The 13,158-nt window shown below is 32.8% G+C and overlaps 1 protein-coding gene across 10 annotated transcripts in view; it reads left to right on the top strand.

The window, feature by feature from the left end:
• The window catches only part of LCOR (ligand dependent nuclear receptor corepressor), a 110,675-nt gene that overhangs the window by 32,850 nt on the left and 64,667 nt on the right, over positions 1-13,158 (top strand). For all 10 annotated transcript variants that reach the window (XM_074373829.1, XM_074373826.1, XM_074373830.1 and 7 more), the window contains 2 exons: positions 9,684-9,749; positions 10,094-10,173. Coding sequence is in view for 5 of the 10 variants with exons in the window: in XM_074373826.1 (XP_074229927.1) it covers positions 9,684-9,749; positions 10,094-10,173 (146 nt within the window). In the remaining 5 variants the exon portion in view is untranslated. The remainder of the gene's footprint in view (positions 1-9,683; positions 9,750-10,093; positions 10,174-13,158) is intronic.

Below are 13,158 nucleotides of genomic sequence, written 5' to 3'. Positions count from 1 at the left end.
TACTTTGTTAGTTGAGATGATCACATTATTTTTTCCTCCTTTCATTCTATTAATATGGTGTTTTTTCCAGTTGATTGATTTTTATATGTTGAGCCACCTTTGCATTCCGGGAATGAATCCACAGTGTATATAGTTCTCTTAATATGCTGAATTTGATTTGCTAGTATTTTGTTGAAGATTCTTGCATTTATGTTCTTGAGGAATACCGTTAGTTATCCCCCGCCCCCCATTATATTCTTTGACCAGTTATTTTTTCACTTGCCCCTAACCACGTACTGTCATCATCATCATCATTATTTGTATCATTTGTCTCCCCTGTCGTAATTAAAGTTCCAAGATAGGGATTTTTGTCTGTGATGGTCACAGCTGCATCTCTAGTGACTGATTCATAGTAGGCACTCAATAAATATAAATAAAATAAATAAATGTTGACCCAGGACAAGAGGCTCAGAAACAATAGAATTTAAAGGCAAAAGAAATTGTTAATCTCTCCTACAGTATTTTTAGTATCTTTGAAAAAAATATGTAATGACAAAAAAATTCATATAGTATGAATTCAGTATGCTTTTTAAAGAAACATGTAGTTTGTTTACAGCAGAATGCATTTGGAAAATTGGTCGCTGTATATGTAAGCACATTTTTATTTAATTTACCAGAAGTGCTCATATGGATGTACTGACCTTCTAATGACTGAGTTCCTCTAAGGAATGGTGGCCCACAGATTGTGAACTCCTGATGTAATTGACTCATTCCTAATCAACTTCAGATTTGCATTTAAATAGCTTCTTTTTAGCATAATTACCCAAGACAGTTTGATATAACAGAAAAAAATAACCAAAACTGCCCTTGGATTTCCAAAGAACTAAATTCATTTGACCTAGCTACTTACTACCTTTGATTTTGTTTACTTAACATCTTGGAATCTCATTTATGGCATAATGTGTGTAAATATAATTATATAAAATTATTTTGGTAATGTTATAGCTACTCAATATATATTCCTTTTCCATCTGTAATGTATTAATGCCACTGTTTTTTCAGGACTTCATCTTTCTCAATTTATTTCTCTCTTTGCTGTGATTATAGCTTTGCACAAAAAAGTGTCCTGTCATCTCTGTTCATGGGTCAGCAAAGCAAGCCATTAATTATGTTCTAGTTTTAGTTCATAGATACAGGAACCTTTTTCCATTACATATCAGTTGCCCTTCTGTTTCATGTATTTTTATTTCTTTGGGTCTTCAACATGCCAGACACACAAAATAGAGTTATTATAAAATCTTAAACCACTTAGGTAAATAGGATATAGGAGTTAGGAAGGGTGTGTTTGCATTTCATCCAACAAACACTTATTAATTGCATTTAAGGAACAGGCTGATGTTAAGAAAAGGATGAAGAGATTCCAGGTCACTGCTCAAAATCTAGTAGATAAAATGCCAAATATATATATAAAAAATAGTTTACATATAGTACAACTTCAGCACTGATGAGGATGTTCCTAACTTTGCCTGGGGCTCATTGTCTGAGATAAGGGATGCCTTAGAATTAACTAGATTAAGGGTTGCAGGAGAACATTCTGGGCAGAGGACATGCTGTGCTTAAAAAGCATGGAAACATTGACATGTATGTAATGACTGATAGATCAGTCTGGCCAGAGCAAAGCATATGTAAACAGAAAATGGTGGCAGGGCAGAATGAAAAGGTAGTTTGGGACTAGACAGACCCTCAATGATCTTGCATGTCATCTGGGAATTTGAAGATGTCTTAGTGATAATATAAAGCAGGCAATTAGAAATAAGGGGCAAGGGATGAGAGATTAGAGAGTTGTCAGTATATGCGTGGTAGCAGAAATGTATATAAATCTTAATGGCAGGGCATATATTTCAAACATATCCTCTGTATCCACACACTTCTGAGCTCTCTATAAATACTTGATTGGTTCTTGTTATTAAATGTGAGGTTTAGGGTGGCTTTGTATGTAGAAAAGATAACACATAGTTAATTTGATTTCTACTTTAATGCTCCCTTTATTTAAATTTATGAATTTAAAATCTAGTTCTCCTAAAATACAGATCTTACTCCAAAATAGTTTTAAAAAATGTTTAATACATATTTTAGTCAACTTCTTAAAACATTTTAAACTATAAAAATTTTGTATTTTCTCTTTAAATATTGGTTTAACAAACAAAACCTCAAATGCTTAAATAAATCTTATAAATATAATTTAAACTTATAAATGTGATTATTCTTAAGTTATATGAGTCCTCTAATACAGTATATAAGTTTAATATGACTTCAGCCTAAAACCACGGGTCTAAATCAGCTATTCAGTTCTACATTTTGAAGTTACAAGGCTGGCTTTCTAACAGGCCAAATTTTCTTAAACCATTACAAATATTTACAACATATGCATATTTATTTTGTTAACAGCTTTATTAACATATAATTTGTACACCTTAAAATTCAGCCATTTTAAGTATACAATTCACTGATTTTTATTATATGTACAGAGTTGTGCAGTCATCACCAAAATCTAAGTGTTAAATATCTCCATCACGTCAAGAAAGAAATGTACTGTCCCTTTGCAGTCATTCCCATTTTCACTCTCAGCCCTCAGAAACCACTACTTTCTGTCTCTACAGATTAGTGTTTTCTAGACAGTTCATATAAATGGAATCATATAGTATGTGACCTTTTATTTCTGGCCTTTTTTACTTAGCATAATGTTTTGAAGTTCATTCATTTTTATTGTAATAATATTCCATTATATGGATATGCTTCTGTTATAAGATAGAAAAAGAACAGCAGAATAAACCCAAAGAAAGTAGATAATGAAACTTAGAGTAAATTAGTGAACCAGAAAACAAACGTATGATAGAGAAGGTCCAAAAAAAAAGTCAAAAGTGAATTTGGGGGGGTGGGGAAACTAAGAAGACGAACCTGGTAATAATACTCAAGGAATAAAAGACCCAAATAAACAATGTTATGAAAATGAGGACTACAGATGAAGAAATTTAAAAGATAAAGGATTTATAACAGCATTATTTACAATAGCCAGAAGGTAGAAGCAACCTAAGTGTCCATTGATGTATGAATGGATAAACAAAATACAATCTGTGCATCAGTGGAATATTATTCAACCTTAAAAGGGAAGGAAATCCTGTCACATGCTGCAGGATGGATGTTCTGTAAGGATATTATGCTAAGTGAAGTAAGCCAGTCACTAAATGACTAATATGTACTCTATTCCACTTGAGAGGTAGTTGAAATAGTCACATTTGTATAGACAGAAAGTAGAATGGAGGTTGAAAGGACTGGGAGTAGAAAGAAATAGGGAGTTACTGTTTAATGGGTATAGAGCTTCAGTTTTACGAGATGAAAAATGTTCTGGAGATAGTTGATGTTGCAAACAATGTAAATATATTTAATGGTAAATCTAAAATGATTGAAATGGTAAATTTTATATTATGTATATTTTACCAGAAGTTTTAAAAAGATAAGGGAAAATACTATCAACCATCTGCCAATAATTTTGAAATTAGAGAAAAATATAACTTGCCAAAAACTGACTCAAGAAGAAATGAAAAACTTGAATGATTCTATAACTGTGAGGTAGATTTAATAGTTAACTCTAATCAAGGAAAATAACCCAAGAATGATTTATATGTGAGTTCATCCCAACTTTTAAGGAAGAGAGTTTCCCAGTTTTCTGTCACCTCTTCTAGAAAATAGGAAAAAAGGAAATATATCTCAGGTCGTTCTAGGAGGCCAGTTGTCAAAACCAAACAGATACAAGACAAAAAAAAAAAAATTACAGATCAGTTTCACTCATGGAATAGATTAGCCCTTTAGTAATAGAAAAATTCTTCATATTTTGTTTTATGCTTTTATCCTTGAATAGTTCTTTTTCTAGTATTGTTATTGCTGATATTTTACTGCTTTTTGCTTTTTTCTTATCTTTTTTTACATTTTTCTCATATCTATGCCTGCCTCTTTAGTTTCAACACATCTGTGTTACTTTGAGTCTTTTATAAACTGCATATTGCTGTGCCCTACCTGACACTTTTTTCTTTTACTTAAGTTAATTCAGTTAACATTTATCATAACGTACATGTTTGGTATTATTCGTGAAATTATTTTGTGTGTTTCTTGTTTAGCATGCTCGTGTTTTGTTTAGTTTTTAATTTCATTTGCTTTTATAGTTGATCTTTTTTTTGCTGTTCCTTATTTCCCCTGGTGATTTGAAATTTTTCAACTTTAGTCATACATTTTAAGCAAATTTATTTTAAACCTACATTTTCTTATCAACATCAAACAGTAATGACTACTACAAATTGCTCCCTCACTTCACATACACACTTGATCTTGCATACTTAAGCATATTTTACTCTTAACTTCTTCACCCAAGATTTTATTGTAATAGTTTGGGATGTTATTCCTAAATCATTAATTTAAAAAATTATATTGTGTTCATCTATTTAAAGAATCCTTTCTTATCTGTTATATTAAACTGAACCCCTATATTAGTAACAGCTATTTATACTTAACTATTAGTTTTGCTGGTATATTGCTTACCATTATTTTTCATATGAAGTGTTTTCCATTTTTTGGAGGTTTTTGTTCTGGATCTTTTTATTATTATTATTATTTTTTTTTTTAAAGCTGAGCAGCTTTAAGTAACTCTTACTGGTACTCAGAGTATATGGCTGTCTTACTTTCCAAATCAGAGCATATCTAGTAATTTATTTTAACCATATGTATGAATAATAGATTGACTACAAAAGTGTGTGTTTTTTTTCTCTCTCTCAGAATTTTGTAAACACAGCTCCATTGGCTTTTATCATTTACTGATGAAATGACTGGCAGCCTAAATCTCTTTCCTCTTATATCAAGTAAAATTAAGTAAAAATGTACCCTTATTTGGAGCTTTTAAACTTTTATCCTTGAAATTTAGATATTTTACAGGAGAGTTTTATATGCATATATACTTTCTCCCCGAGTATTCTTCCCCAGTACTTCTCATAACCCATTAGATATAAAGACTTGAGACAGTATTCAACATTAGGAAGTTCTCTACCACCCCACACCACCCCAGCCCCTGTATTTTTTGCTCTTTTTTGTTCTAGAAATTCTGTTTCACAGGTGTTGAATATCCTGGCCACCTCCTCATCTCTAATCGTTTTCACATGATTTCTTTGTCTTCAGATTTACTGTGGATCATGAGGACATACCTTTTTTTTTTTTTTAAATGACTAGTTTTATGTGTATTTTTCTACTTAATACCTCTATTTGATTATTTTGGTTGTTTTGTTTTTCTTTTTTTCCCCTCTCTAAACTCATATTCTCTACTCTTTTTTTCCCCCAGGGCAGCGTGCTCTTTTTTAAAAATGCTATTCCTCCCTAGTTTCAACAGAAATACTATTTATCATTTTTCTTCAACTTCTGGTGTTTTTTTCTTCATTAATTCTGTTTCACTTGGGGCTATTTTTGGCCAGATTATTGTTTCCCTTCAGTATGACTGGTCAGGTTTTTCATCAGTTCTTATGCTGGGTGATTCTGAGGGTGATAAGTGAGCCAGCAAATGAGCTCCTCACAGAGCATTGGGCCAGGAGCAGATGCTCGGGGAGAGAGGAGGACCCCTTAATGAGTGTAGTTGTCGAGCATTGGGGTGGATTGCCTACAGTAATGAGAAGAGTAGCCTGGGTTTTGCCCATCACAGGTAGAAGTTCATCCAGACTCCTTTGGTTGTATGCCACATTGAAATATCTGGAACATAAATAAAACAGGATTAATTACTTTATGTTCCCTTGGATTGTGTATAAAAGATTGTGTAATCTGCTGCTTTTTAGTTAGTCATTTTGGCACTCACTTGTAATGAAGTTAAGTATAATACTGGCAAAAGTAAAATCCTGAGTTTTAAGCAAAGAGCTCCAGGTACTAACAGTCCCCTCTTTATTAAGATATTAGTTGATCAGTGTTACTAGCAAGCACCTGTGAACTGACTGTTTTATAAAAAAAATAATACTCTACTGAACAATAGATGGAGCTCTTGTATACCAAGCAACAAGTTTTGCAAGATCCCCAAGAGCCCTTGATGTAAAAATTGCTGTTTTTCTGATATGCCCCTAGTTTTCTTTCAGCACCTCTTTGTCCCTCAAACTGATAATCTCAGTACTGTTATCTCAGAGGAGAGGTTCCCAAGATCCAGGAACCATTTTTTTCATTCCATCTGTAGTATTTTCCTTTATTTCAGAAGTACAGGCTGTTGCTTATCTTAGTTGGCTATGTATTTGATGTATTCCTATCTTGGTACTTTTCATAACCTGCTTTTCTCATTTTGGTTAGAAATAGAGTACAAATTATGATTTGGATTGAAGAGGGTAGTGTGTGAGTGTTGGATTCTGTCTTCTGTTTTTGAGAGCTACGTTATTAAAATCAGAAACTAAAAACCAGGCACGGAGGGCCCTAGTGTAAGAGGAACATTGTGGGAAACAGGAAGACCTTCCTTCCTAGCCTTCTTGGAGCTTTAAATCTCCTTGAGATAAGACAAAGACATATGGAAAGAAAAACAAAAGCAGGGTTTAGATAGCCTATGACAAATTTTATTTTTACAGAGTACTTGCATAGACAGTGCTTTTGCATGTGACAGAAAAGAGAAAACATAAGGCAGTTGACATTTATAGAGAAGAGGGGAATGATGCATGGATTCTGAGGATGAGAAAACTGAAAAACCCATGCTCTACGAAGGCAGGCAGCATACCATGTCTGCTCACCACTGCCTGCCTACTCAGTGCCCCGCTGTCCCTGGTAGGTGATAGGCTTTCAGTTAATGTATATTGGATAAGCAGATGTCTGTTTGTGGAACAAATTGAAGAGTGCCTTGAAGGAGGTAATTTATTTGGGCAGAGGTGAAATGAAAAGGCTTGAGGAAATATTAGGAGGTAGAAGTAATGGGTGACTGAATACATTAGAATACTAACCTGGCTGAAGCTTTGAGAATTAGCAGGAAAGTTCTGAAGAATAAGGCTGTTAATGGTAGGCTGGGGTCAAATTATATAAAGTTTTGGTTGCTAGACTTAGGAGTTTGGGATTTGTTTTTTAAAACAAAGTGGGATTTTTCTAAACAGATGGCGAGATTGTCAAAGTAGTGGTTTAGGAATACAGTCTGAAGTGATTGTCTTCAGGTTGCAGTGAGGAAGAGACTGGAGGCCAGCTTGGATTCCAATTACAGTGTTGGATTGGAATTCTTTGGCCAGTAGTCATGCCCAATAAAATTATTAGTATTTTGATAGTAGTATATTACATATGGGTGCTTTTTAAGCCCTGGTGATTGAACATAATGACATAGCTGTCTCTTTCAGTATTTATTTAATTTTCCTTGGCATTTTGTTATTGATCTTCATGGCTTTTCTGTGAGATCATGGTATAAATTTTGAATACATTTGTTCTTATTTGCCTTTTGTTAATGTCAGGCATAGCACATGAGACATTCCTTGTTGCTATGCAACTACTGAATTCAATATTTAATATTAATAAAACTGAGTGACATTAATTCAGTTAACAGAGGGAAGCAAAATATAGTTTTACAGTGTCTGATTGGTACTTGTAAGGTTTAATGTATTGTTGCAAATATGAGCAAAAGAGAAGTGACTTGTTTACAGTTACTGTTTTGATCAAAATTAGTTTTAATTAAATCTTTGCATTTATGACCACATTTTTTCTTGTTTGATTCTTTTTTATCTTTCCTTTCACCGCTTTTTGATGTGATTCAGTTTTGTTATTGAGGAAGTTCTTACTCTATTTTCTTATTCTTTCAGAGTCTATCATCTTTTGTAATTTTTAAAATTTTATCTCCCAAAGCTTTTATTTGCTTTTTTCTTTCGTAGTATTTTTTTTTGCTGTATTTACATTTTTCCTTTTCAAGAATTTATGCTTAGCATGCACATTTGGAATTTGTTATTATTTCATATAAACCTGTGTGAAAGTGTCTTAGATTTGCTCTTCAGTATGAGCCACCTGTAATCCCCTTTAGTTATTTGCAGTGTGTACTTGGTACTTTTCAAGATATTGAAATGCTTTCATTAATATTTGTGAAGTCAGAAATCCATTTAGGGGGTAAGAGGGATTTAGAGTTGGAGGCAGGGATTTATTTTTTTTTAAGCCAGTGTTTAATAATATCTAGTTTGCAGGGCCAACATAGACAGTATCTAGCATTTCCTTCTCATTCTTTCAACACCATTTCCCTGCCCTCAAAATCCTTAGCCCAACACTTTCTCCTCCCTAGTGTGGGGAAGAGAGGCCATAGTAATTTAGTGGACAATGTTTTAATTATAGTAGGCAAATAATAAACAGACATAGATACTTCCTATTTGCTTGTATGGATAGTTTGTTTTTGCTAATGTCCTTGGAGTAATTTTGAGGGAAAGAACAAAGGAGAGTCGAAAAACAATTGATCTTTAATAATAAATGAAAAATCTAGAATCTAGAAAATAGTATAGGAAAACCAACTCCCTAACTACAATTTAGATAATGCAAACTCTAGAGCTTACTTTATTGAAAATGATAACTTAATACTAAGGACAAAGAAATCCTTTACATTACAATGTTACTCTTATAACCAGATAAAAATACTGTTTCTAGGACCATCTTTTGTATTCTCTTACCTTCCAAACCCTTTATGGTGAGTGTATTTGTGGTTAGGAAATATCCCTGTTCATGGACCTCATGTATCTACCTGGCTAATAGTATTTTAAATTAGTGGTTCCCTCACTTTTGAACATAAAAGTTCTTTTTAACAATTAAAAAAAGTTTTAAACCCTTAAGTGTGATAGTAGATTATGTGACAAAACTCAGTGTCCCAAACTACTAGGAATTTAGTAACACTTTTTATATTTTCTTAATTATAGTAATATTCCTATGCATTTGAAGAGTAGCATGTACCCTGAATGTACAAGACATTAATTCTTTCTAAAGGTCATGCTTAAATACATATGGATTAATGGACCACTTGTAACTATTTGAGCTACTAATGAAGTCTATGACACATAGTTTGGGAACTAATCCATTATTTCTATTACGTTGTATAACGGTACAGTCTGATTCACTTCTGCATTTTTCTCACTCTTAATAACCCGTAGAAAACAGCAAGATGGCAAAGATATTTTTAATTTTTGGTTGAGTTGATTGGCAATATTTGAGGTAATAAATCAGGAAACTTTGTTTATTTTTCATTTTCTACTGTATACTGGTAGAATGTGATAATAGTTTAAAAATTTATGTACAAGTATATTTGAATTCTCCCTCTCTCTATATATATATATACGTGTATGTATGTATAATTAGTTGCTCCTACTTTCATAAAGGAACCCACAAGTAGTTATTCTGGCAATATGAAATAATTACAAAGGTCTTTTCATATTAAAATGGCCTTTTTTTTTAAGTGATATTGTCCTTGAATGTCCTTGAAAATGCTCTGAATTTGTATTGAATGTTAATCATTGACAAAAATGCAAATGCTCTTTTTAGGTTGGTCGTTGACACTTTCCTCAGCATCCCTTCAGTAATAATCTGGGGATCCTTGAAAACTGGAAGGAAACACATTGTTTTTTCATGCAACAAGATTAATAGTTAATTACAATAGGGAATATTGTTTTAATAATGGGGTTTTTTTTTTTTCATCCTTTCAGGGTTTGAAAGTATTCTGGAAGGGCTGTTTGGACCTGCATTATTAAAAGATCTCAGTTTATTTAAAGGTATTCAAAAATTTTTTTTGGTATTTCAAATTCTTCTTGGTGACATAAATGATACCTTGGTGTTTTAAACCTCAACCTCCTTTTTATTCACAGTTTTATGAATGGTTAAAGCTATATCCATGTAAGCATCTTTTTGTGTATAGTTGATAATGCAGATATATGTATGAACAAGGTATATTAACTAGTGAGCAGTTATTGCAAATAAGGAACCTATCTACTATTTAGTGAGGGGTGTTTTTGTTGTTGTTGTTAAAATAAGTAATATTTTTGAAATTAGCTCTTATTTGTCTTCTGAAAAATCCTCTTTTGTGACTATTAATTTGTTATTCCTACTGCTTTTGCAGACTGTGAACCCGAAAGCATTTCTGATTGGACTTTTGATGAAAATTGTCTGTTCTGTTGCTTAAGAAGAGATAAAGTAAAGGTAACCAAGAAACTTGTGAAACTTGTATGGTATTTTATAGTTTTTATTTTTCTAAAATTTGGTTATTTTGTTGGAGAACTTATAGGAAAAACAAGGTATGATTCCATATTTATTTATAAAGGATTTGCTGTTAACTCACTTTTGCAGTTTAGACTGTTTCTAGTCTGTTGATTAGCCTGTTGAGAAATCTATATCCCAACATGCATTGTTCTATTTATATAGTTCACTAGGCAGAGTAATTAACTAGTTCTCAGACTGTTGTGTTTATTTTAAATATGAAACGTATGATAATTCATGTAATGGGAGTCATTTGTACAGAAAGAACAATAAGATGGATCTGGATCAAGGAATTATTAATTCATGTAGATGTATAATGGACTGTGGTTTATTCTTTAGTGTAAGATATTTCTTTGTAATATTTGAACATGGGTAGTGTTTGTAATCAGTTGTAGAAATTGGCTGTACCTTTGGGTTTCTGTAGTTTTATTGCTTTGCATTAAACAAATAGAATTTTGGTTTAGAAACATTTCAATTGTTGGAAACTTTTATTAATAATGGTTTACTGTCTTAATGTTTCTTTTCATGGTATTTCTTTTCCCTGTTTTAAAGCTTTGGGAACATTTTGAATTCTTTTCTCTCCCTTGTACTTTCTAACTTTAAATCATTGGCCAAGTTCTATCAGTTCTTCTCTCATACTGATTTTCATGCTTTTTTTTTTCCATAGTCATCACCATAGTTCAAATTGTTAGCATTAATTCTGGGCTACTGAAATAACATGATTGCTCTTAGTTTTCTTCAGTGTGTTAAACACTGCTTCACGAATAAAATTCTCTCCCATACTACTACCTCCCACCGACCCTCACCCCTTAGTAGTGTGGAAATGTTATTCTGTACTCAGTCTCCAGTAACTTTACCATTGTCTTCAGGATTCATCAGCCTAACGCTCAGGGTACTACCCTTCGCAGTTCAATCCACTTCTATTTCTGATGCTACCCTACTAGACTAGTCTTCTATACAGTTTTCTGTTCTGTCAGCTAAACTGGTCTGATCATTTGTAGTAAACAACATGCTTTTACCATTTGGACTACACCATTACTATACCCATTGTTCTTTATAACCTGAAATTCCCCTTGCTTTTGCTGTTAGCTTAAGCCTCTGCCGTTCTTATAAATGTCATTCATCTGTTCTTAACTGCTCTTTCAACCGTTCACGCTGTTGTAGTAAATATTATTACCAGTTATTTATCAATTAATATTCTGCCTTACTTTGTTCATCCTTTTCAATGTTTGGATCTTGTGTTCCTGACTACATTGTCAGCCTCTGAAGACTGTTAACCGTGACGTGTGCTGCTTTGACCCCTGCATGTAGCCATTCTACCATTATTTACTATTGTTGACAAGTTGCTTTAAAGTCAAAAGCCATTTTAAGAGCTTTTTTGTGTTCTTCTTCTGTGGTATCTTTATCTTGGTTAGTACATGAAAAAGTTGTTGCTTTGACTATCCAGGATGGACTGTTTTCATTGAATTAGTGAGGAAAGTGTTTTGAAATGTATTGTAACTTGAAACAGACCAGAAAATTAAGCAACTACCAGTGAAGTTAAAGTTCATTACTTTAAACTGTGTGTCTCTCTGTGTGTGCACACACACGTTACAACTATTTATTGAACAAGTTATTTAATAGGCATTTTGATAGCATAAAAGGAGCCAATGATTAATTGACTTTTTTTCAGAATAGAATTGGGAGGAAAGCCCTTCTATATGTTCAGTAATCGAGTAAAGTATATTCTTATAATAGAATTGAGTTTTCCATTGCTGTATGAGGATAAAATATTGTATGAATATTTCTAGAAGAAAATACAGAAATATCAAGGCATGGAACCATGTAGTATTTAACCGTGTAGTTCTTACTTTTTGTAGTTCTACAGTTTTTAGTTGATATTCTAATTAGAAAGAATATTTCCATTTGACAGCTCAGCTGGATCTGGGAAAGCAGTTTTTCTCCATTCGACATTTCACTACCTGTCTTTGGCATTTAGTTTTTTCAGAGGCAATCATAATGTCTATATTGGAAAATAGGGAGAGAAAGCCTAGAAAATATAAATTGTCAACTATATAGCTTCAATTGTGTTAGGTTTAAAGTGATTGTGTTGGAACTCTTTGTAGGCACTTGGAGCATCTCACTAGAGAAGGACTAGAATCTGGAAATTAAATATATCAGCTGGGTTGAGGCTTGCAGTTTAAGGCTGACTTAAGATTCCAAAAAAGAAGGAAATATCTGGAGAGTTTGGTAGCAGCCAATAGGTGGCAGTATAGAGCACAATATTGGAATCTTAAGTTTGAGGTTGGCATGATGAGATATCTCAATAATGTTTGAAAAAGCTGTTAGAAATATTGATTTGATATTTGGAAAGGAGGTGGAGGTTATGCATATTTTTTAGTTAATTTTATTTTCATTGGATACTGACTGTTAGAACAGATAAAATAGTACATTATATTTACTTTTAAAAACATCTAGGTGAGCAGGGGCGGGTAATAGCTCAAAGGTAGAGCACATGCTTAGCAGGAATGAGGTCCTGGATTCAATTCCCCAGTACCTCCATTAAAAAAAATTTTTTTTAATAAAAAATAATAAACTGAAAAATACCTAGGTGAAAAGTATGAAGTAGCATCTTTGGAAAACAGAACAGGGACTCACCTAGAGATTAGCAAAACAATTGTTCATTTACACTTCAGCATTAGAAAATATAATTTGTAAGGGAAAGGCAACTAACATTTTTTGAGCGTCTACTATGTGTCAGTTATTTTTATTTGTTCCCATTTAATGCTCAAAACAATAACCCTATAAAGTTGATTAAAAGCATGTCAGTTTTATAAATAAAGAAATGGGAGGGGTCAGAGAGACTAAGTTATGGGCAAAGTCATAGAGTTGGAATTTGATCCATGTTTTTAGAATACATGTTTTGGTAACAAAACTAGAAACATAGAC

The sequence above is a fragment of the Camelus bactrianus genome, chromosome 11 (genome assembly GCF_048773025.1).
Source record: "Camelus bactrianus isolate YW-2024 breed Bactrian camel chromosome 11, ASM4877302v1, whole genome shotgun sequence".
Classification (NCBI taxonomy): domain Eukaryota; kingdom Metazoa; phylum Chordata; class Mammalia; order Artiodactyla; family Camelidae; genus Camelus; species Camelus bactrianus.
This window is presented reverse-complemented; position numbering and strand designations above follow the sequence as displayed.